General features: G+C 50.5%; 1 protein-coding gene across 1 annotated transcript; it reads right to left on the reverse strand.

Moving 5' to 3' along the window:
• Window positions 1-55: 55 nt before the first annotated feature.
• Window positions 56-7,719, reverse strand: KDELR3 (KDEL endoplasmic reticulum protein retention receptor 3). Its single transcript, XM_075726078.1, has 5 exons — window positions 7,629-7,719; window positions 6,544-6,644; window positions 5,781-5,939; window positions 5,202-5,454; window positions 56-96 (listed from the first exon to the last, which is right to left on the reverse strand). Exons 1-5 carry the CDS (start codon window positions 7,717-7,719, stop codon window positions 56-58), a joined length of 645 nt encoding a protein of 214 aa, XP_075582193.1.
• Between the last annotated feature and the right edge of the window lie 480 nt (window positions 7,720-8,199).

The following is an 8,199-nucleotide window of genomic DNA, read 5'->3' on the forward strand; positions in this document are numbered from 1 at the left end:
TGTGATCTTAAGAGCTTTGTCTTTGGAATTTCTTGCGTTGTCTGTGGAAATGTCTTCAAACAGGCATGGGAAGACTTAGCTTCTTTCCTTTTAGGACTGTGCAAAGAGAAAGAGAAGGTAATGAAGGAACTTTGGGGAATTCAACTGTTTCATTGTTTCAGCAGTTTTTTAAGTTGCTATTTAGAGTGCTAGATTGCCAGGTTTGCCAAGGGCAATGAGATTATGGCTATTGAATAGACTTTCTTGGGCATCTTCCATGTGCTACAGTAGAGCTGTGCTTCAGGTTACACAACTGCTTGTCCTCAGTTATGACTGAGGAGAGCTAATGGCTCCAGAGAATCCTGTTCATTGTGGAAGGAGCATCTAGGAGAATTTAGCAAGAAAGGTGAAGTTAAGGAAGTGTGAGAACAGGGAAGAACTTGGGATCCTTGATTGGAGACAGCCACTACAAGATTGCTTCTAAGGACCTCCAAGATCATCAGTCCAACTAAACCATGTCCCAAAGTGCCACGTCTGCCTGTTTTTTGAACACCTCCAGGGATGGTGGCTCCACCACCTCTCTGGGCAGCCTGGTCCAGTACCTGACAACTCAGTAAAGAAATTTCTCCTAATATCTAAACCTCCCCTGATGCAACTTGATGCCATTTCCTCTTGTTCTATCGCTAGTTACTTGGGAGAAGAGACCAACACCCACCTCACTACAACCTCCTTTCAGGCAGTTGTAGACAGTGATAAGGTCTCCCCTCAGCCTCCTCTTCTCCAGACTAAACAACCCCAGTTCCCTCAGCCGCTCCTCATAAGGCCTGTGCTCCAGACCCTTCACCAGCTTCATTGCCCTTCTCTGGACACGCTCCAGCACCTCAATGTCCTTCTTGTATTGAGGGGCCCAAAACTGGACACAGTATTCCAGGTGCGGCCTCACCAGTGCCAAGTACAGGGGGACAATCACCTCCCTGCTCCTGCTGGCCACACTCTTCCTGATACAAGCCAGGATGTTGTTGGCCTTCTTGGCCACCTGGGCACACTGCTGGCTCATGTTCAGTGGCTGTCAACTAGCACCCCCAGGTCCTTTTCCTCTGGGAAGCTTTCCAGCCACTCTTCCCCAAGCCTGTAGCGCTGCATGGGGTTGTTGTGACCGAAGGGCAGGACCCAGCACTTGGCCTTGTTGAACCTCATACAGTTGGCTTTGGCCCATCGATCCAGCCTGTCCAGGTCCCTCTGCAGGGCCATGCTACCCTCGAGCAGATCGACACTCCCACCCAGCTTGGTGTCATCTGCAAACTTACTGAGGGTGCACTCAATCCCCTCATCCAGATCATTGATAAAGATATTAAACAAGACTGGCCCTAAAACTGAGCCCTGGGGAACACTGCTTGTGACCGGTCGCCAACTGGATTTAACTCCATTCACCACAACTCCCTGGGCTCGGCCACCCAGCCAGTTTTTTACCCAGCGAAGAGTACACCTTCCTAAGCCATGAGCTGCCAGCTTCCCTAGGAGAATGCTGTGGGAGATGGTGTCAAAGGCTTTACTAAAGTCCGGGTAGATGACATCCACAGCCTTTCCCTCATCCACTAGGCGGGTCACCAGGTCATAGAAGGAGATCAGGATGGTCAAGCAGGACCTGCCTTTCATGAACCCATGCTGGCTGGGCCTGATCCCCTGGTTGACCTGCACATGCCTGTTGAGCACACTCAAGATGAACTGCTCCATAATGTTCCCTGATACCGAGGTCAGGCTGACAGGCCTGTAGTTCCCCAGATCCTCCTTTTGGCCCTTCTTGTAGATGGGCATCACATTGGCAAGCCTCCAGTCATCAGGGACCTCCCCTGTTAACCAGGACTGCTGACAGATGATAGAGAGTGGCTTGGTAAGCTCCTCTGCCAGCTCCCTCAGTACTCTCGGGTGGATCCCATCTGGCCCCATAGACTTGTGAGCGTCCAGGTGGCATAGCAGGTCATTAACTGCTTCCTCCTGAATTATGGGGGCTTCATTCTGCTCTCTGTCCCTGTCTTCCAGCTCAGGGGGCTGAATACCCTGGGAATAACTGGTCTGAGTATTAAAGACTGAGGCAAAGAAGGCAGTAAGTACCTCAGCCTTTTCCTCATCCTTGGTGGCAATGTTCCCCTCTGCATCCAATAAAGGATGGAGATTCTCCTTGGCTCTCTTTTTGTTGTTAATGTATTTGTAGAAACATTTTTTATTATCTCTTACAACAGTGGCCAGATTGAGTTCTAGCTGCGCTTTTGCCTTTCTAATTTCCTCCCTCTCTGCATGACCTAATGAGATCCCTGTACTTGAGTTGCCTGCCCCTTCTTCCAAAAGTGGTAGGGGAGCGGCTGATAGACCAGATGGGGTCAGAGGGACCACAGCAGGCTGGAGAAATGGGCTGGCGGGGACCTCATGAAGGTCAGCAAAGGGAAATGCCACATCCTGCCCCTGGGGTGGAACAACCCCACGCACCAGTATATGCTGGGGGCTGCCCAGCTGGAAAGCAGCTTGGCAGAAAAGGCCCTGGGTGTGCTGGTGGGTACAAAGCTGAACACGAGCCACCAACGTGCCCTCGTGGCAAAGGACGCGAACAGCCTCCTGAGCTACGTGGCCGACAGGTCAAGGGAGGTGGTCCTTCCTCTCTGCTCAGCCCTGGTGAGGCCACAGCCGGAGCAATGGGTCCAGCTCTGGAGCCCTCAGCACAAGAAGGACATGGAATTGTCAGAGCGGGATCAGAGGAGGGCCACAAAAATGATCCGAGGGCTGGAGCTCCTCTCCTACGAGGCCAGGCTGAGGGAGCTGGCGTTTTTCAGCCTGGAGAAGAGAAGGCTGAGAGGACACCTTATTGTGGCCTTTCAGTACTCAAAGGGGGCCTATAGGAAAGATGGGTACAATCTTTTTAGCAAGGCCTGTTGTGAAAGGACAAGGAGTAATGGTTTTAAACTAAAGGAGGATAGATTTAGACTGGATATAAGGAAGAAGTTTTTTACAATGAGGGTGGTGAAGCACTGGCACAGGTTGCCCAGAGAGGTGGTGGAGGCCCCAACCCTGGCAACATTCAAGGTCAGGTTGGACGGGGCTCTGAGCAACCTGATCTGGTTAAAGCTGTCCCTGCTCACTGCAGGGGGGTTGGGCTGGATGACCCCTAAAGGTCCCTTCCAACCCAAAGCATTCTGTGATTCTATGATAAGAGATGGGGACGTACTGGAGCAAGTCCAGAAAGGCCACGAGAATGGTTAAGGCACTGGGGCACCTGATGTATGAGCGCAGGCTGAGAGCTGAGACTGCTCAGCCTGGAGAAGGCTGAGGGGGATCTTCACGTGCAGAAATGCCTGATGGGGGGAGTGTAGGAGAGCGAGCCAGACCTTGCTCAGTGGTGCCCAGTGACGGGGCATGGGGCAATGGGATATTCCAACCTAAACATAAGAAAAAAATTTTTTTTACAGTGAGGCTGGTCAGACACTGGCACAGGTTGCTCAGAGAGGCTGGGGTGCCTCCACCCTGGAGATACTCAAAACCTGACTGGACAGGACCTTGAACAACCTGCTCTAGGTGACCCTGCTGTGAGCAGGGGGGTGGATTAGCTGATCCCCCGAGTTGCTCCCAACCACAGCCGTTCTGTGAAATACAAGCTTTTGGGAGCTGAAAGCTTCCTCAGAACATCTTTCAGGTCCTTGTGTTAAACAGAAAGGAGCTCATCTAGTTTTGAAAACAAGATAAAGAGAAGTTGTGTTCTATAAAAATCGCTTTACAATGCTTTGGTATAGGCTCTGAAGTCTTATTAAATACATTTCTTTATGTAACACATCTTTGCTTTTTTTGCAGCATCGCTGCCCTTTTGTCTGAGCTCTTCTGTGTTAGAAATGTTTTGAAAAGATGGGCTTTTTTTGCAAGAGTGTAAGAGAGATGCAACCTGCTATAATATTGATGGTTTTCATAAATGACTGCAAAACATTTGCATATCTTCAGTCACCTTTTCTCTCCCATGATCCAGAACATTTGTGTAAAAGAAAAAAAAAAAAAGGCAATTCTCTTCCTGCTGTGACATCCCAGGAACAAATGTTTTTTTCTTCTGCCTCCTGTATCATCTAAATTTTGCAGTTTTATCACTAGCACTGTGAGACTGAAAGCCAGCAGTTGTTTTTTTCCCCCTTTTGTTCCACCATCCGCAACTACAAAGGGTATGGATTTCTCACAAAATACAGAAGGACATGGGACACATGAATTGAGTGAAGCTAAAATGGGAATCTGTTTAAAAAAAAAAAAAAAAAGGAATTGACGTGAAGCACCTTGATGGCAGTTTTACAAAGTACTTTTCTGGCTACAAAAATGTTTTAATGACAGAAGGAAGTCTTAATCTGCCAAGGCCAGCCACCAGCTCAGTGCTCCTGTCACCTCTCTATCAGCAGGTATATTGCATGAAGCTACCAAAGATCCATCCCTCGAAACATCAGATGCAGGCCGTCACTACTGCTTTCAGCAGACTAGTTCGGGAATGTGAAGAAGGAGGAAAATATTTGTTCGCTCAGCTAGATTTCATGAAATTCCATCCTCCTCAGCAGAAAAGTGTTTTAAAGCGTACTTCAGCTCCAGCAAACCATAGCGTGTTCTACCAAATTTTATGCCCTTGATGCACTTGTTAGCTCTGGTATGTAGCCGTTTACCAAAGCATGGCGCTGAAGTGAAAGGGGCATCTGATTTTGAGAAACAGAAAGGGGTGTCTTGTCCATGCAGATGCCCATCTTCCTACAGAATCAGTTCTTGGGAACGTTACATCTTTTCCATCAAAAGAAAAAGTAGGCTTAATAATATCTCCATATGTCTGTAGTTGCTTTCTCAGGTACATTGTCTGCCTACAGCTATTTTTTCCCCCCTCAAAGTTTTTTTGCATGATTCATGGTCTTTCAAAATGTATGTTGAATTGAATATACCTCAACTGCTAACTTCCCAAGGTGGGGTTAAACCAGGCTTAGCTCTGGTTTAACTTCTGCTTTGTTTTACATGCACATCTAGAGCCTTGTGAGCAGAGGTGCCCACTTGCATTCAACAGGTACATTTTTTTTAAACTGGATTTTAGGTGGACAATGTGCGTCACAAATACAGCAAAGAATAAAGTCACATAAGGATTAACGCACAGCAAGCTGCAGCTCCACCGTACGTTGCAAGAGTGCTGAGTGAACGTTTTGGATTTATACCAACCCTTTACCTACCTTTGGTAACATAGAGATAGAAGAAGTCACAGTAGAAGATGGTTTGTACCACCCCCGAAACTACAGCGATCTGGTCGTAGAAATCCTCCGTGTAGTAGCGCCAGACCCAGTTGGCAATGTAGAGAGCGCGGTAGAGGCCCAGGAAGAAAAGGTAGTGTGTCGTGATGGTCTCTGCTTCCCCCGTCTTGCTGATCATGAAGAGCTGAGGAAGGATAGCCACAGACTCCAGGTAGATGGAGAAGGTCCAGAGTATCTGTGAGATGCAAAATGAAGACAGTGGAGAGTCTTCGTGTCGATTAATATGCGTTAAGAGCCAAAGCTTTAATTTGGCAGAGCATCGATATGTGAAGGAGATGAGTAGTGCTGCTGGAGTTGGAGAAAACGAGCCTGCTGTCCTAAGACTGGGAGGAGACAGCGCTGAGCTGCTCTATAGATGGTATGGTCTTCAAGGCCTCCCGACCTTGCCTTTCCTGCCTGCTTTTGCTGTTAAAAGTCTCAGCTTTCAACATGCTGCTCACTCTGCTGCACGGTGCCAGGCTGCTGCTTCCCCTCCCCTTTCCTGCCTCAGGTTTTCCTTACCTCCAAGGGGGTGAAGCTGTGGTTCTCCAGAAACGATAGGCCTGTGACAGGGACCAGCAGGAACTCAAGGCGAAAAGAGTCATTCTCGCTGTCAAACGTTTTCCGGAATTTCACGTAGATCATGTACACGGTGATGTAGGCACATATCAAAAAAATGACCTGGGGGAGGGAAGGGAGACGGCAAGACCTTACCTGCAATTACGCGTTCTGTGCTTGAAGAGACGATGGCTTTGCCAAAGTCAAGTTCTTTTAACCCAGTTCTGGTGGGGCTGTGCCAGGGTGAGAGAGTGGTAAATGCTTTTTTCTGCCCTGGCTTGTGGATTGACTTCTGCTGGAGATACTCCAGTGCTCAACTAAAGATTGCCCCACCATGAGGATCACACTTGTTTGAGCCCTCTAGGGCTCTGTGTGAAGAGGTTGGCTTGGTGGCTGCTCTCTGTTAAAGCTCCTGCTGCGTAAGGATGCCCAGGCTTGATTCATGGTGTCTCGTTTTGGTTTTGGTGGTACTAAATGTGGTGGGCTCAGCTCATTCACTGACTGGTGAGGGGTTTTTTTGGTCAATGGAGGGCCAATGACACCAAATGAAGCATCTTTTTTCACCCTTCCTATGTATACCCCCCTGTAGTGTTGGTGACAAGTGAAGAAGGTGGATTTGCTCCTTCTTCCCTCTGGCTGAAAAACTTAGCGAACACATACCCTCGCCTCCCTGAGAAACCACAGCAAGCTGAGGGGAACCTCTGCTTCTGCACTGCCCTCTCCTTACCTTCATCACGGTGTTATAGACAGAGATGAAGGTGGTGAACAGGTCCAGATAGCGGGTTGTGAAGACGAGGGCAAAAAGAATCTGACTTTTCCCAGAGATACCTGCATGGCAGGGAGAAGAAAGGAAGGTAAGGCAGATGAGAGGAAGGACCATTAGGATGGTGGTTTCCCCTTATGCCTTCTTTGGAAGTGGTTGTATATACGCATTTTGCTTTGTGAGCCTGGTCTGGCATGTAGCTGCTGTGGTAGCTCCAAGCCTACGCAAGGACTGGCCGGAGTCTCCCAAGTAACAGGGCAGGCTCCTGCTGACGCCCCTGAGCCCTGCCTCGGGTTGTAGGGACCAGTGCTCGGTGGGCACGCTCACTGCTTTGGTCAATTCAGTCCTCGCTGTCATCAAAATGCCTTTCTCTTCCCTCCCTCGCCCCCTTCGCCTGCCCACCTCGCCAGGGGGTTTTGTGATGTGACATTTGCCGCAGCAGGGAAGAGCTATGGGATCAGGGACCAGCCCAGGGATGCTGATGGATCTTAGTCACTGCTGGCAGGGAGAGGCAGACAGTTCCACCCCTTTCTCCACCTGTGATAATGGCCATGGTGCTGCAGACCACCCCCAAAGTCTCTTGGGGAGCAAACCATGAACTCTGAGCAAAATCCTCCTGTGGGAAGTTGCTGCCCTGATTTTCCTGCCCAGGAACGGGGCAGCCTCTGGCACCTACCCGCCTGCTGGCAGGACCTCCAACCTAAGGCAGCTTTCTCTCGAGGTCGTCGATTTTGGTGCCGCCACAACTTTTCATATTCATTTTCCACCTCCCTCCGGCCTTTCTGCCCTCCCCTTTGCTTCACCACCCCAACACCAACACCTGCCCGAGGCCGTGCGCCTTGCCACATCACATCCTTCCAACGCAGCCCTCTCCTCCTGTCAGGGAGACCTCCTGGAGGAGGATGACTTCCCTCAAAGAGCCCACTGGGGAGGGCTGCCAGCTTGCATGGGCTATTGCTAGCCTTTCGGCACCAGTTATGCTCACACCCTTCACTGAGCTGCCCTCTGAGAAGGGCCCCCCTCATTCTCCAGGGCACGGGAGCACTCACCGGCGCAGGACTTGGACTTCTGGATCTTCAGCAGGAGGATGATGATGGCCAGCAAGTGGGACACGTCCCCCAGGATGCGGAAGACGTTCATGGCGCCGGGGGGGCTCCTCTGGGGTGAAGGGAGCGGAGCACTTTCTGCGGGTGGGGAGGTTGAGGGGAGGGAGTTTTTCCCCCCCCGAGCCTCAACTGAGTGAACGCTCTCCTCCGGCTCAGCTTTCCTTTTTTCCCCAGTACGGAGCCCTCTCTTCTGGTGGAGAAAAGTTCAGGCTCCCCTCTCCCCTGGTTGCAAGCGCCTTTCTCCTGCCAGGCGCTCAAGCTGCACGTCTCCCTTGCTTACTTTTCCCCCAAGGTGGATTTTCTCTCTTCCCTGCCTCAGGGCCTTCCTCTCCCTGCTCCAGGCCAAAAGTTGGGGTTTGTCCCCTGGAGAGCCCCAGGCTGAGCCTTCTGAGCAGCCCCGAAACCAGCGCTGGGTGACGGTGACGTGGCTTCTGGCTGGCCGGGGAGGAGAGGGAGGAGGAGGCGGAGGCGAGAATAACTGCGCTATTTTTCCCTTTTTTTTCCCTTCCTCTTT

The sequence above is a fragment of the Pelecanus crispus genome, chromosome 1 (genome assembly GCF_030463565.1).
Source record: "Pelecanus crispus isolate bPelCri1 chromosome 1, bPelCri1.pri, whole genome shotgun sequence".
Classification (NCBI taxonomy): Eukaryota; Metazoa; Chordata; class Aves; order Pelecaniformes; family Pelecanidae; genus Pelecanus; species Pelecanus crispus.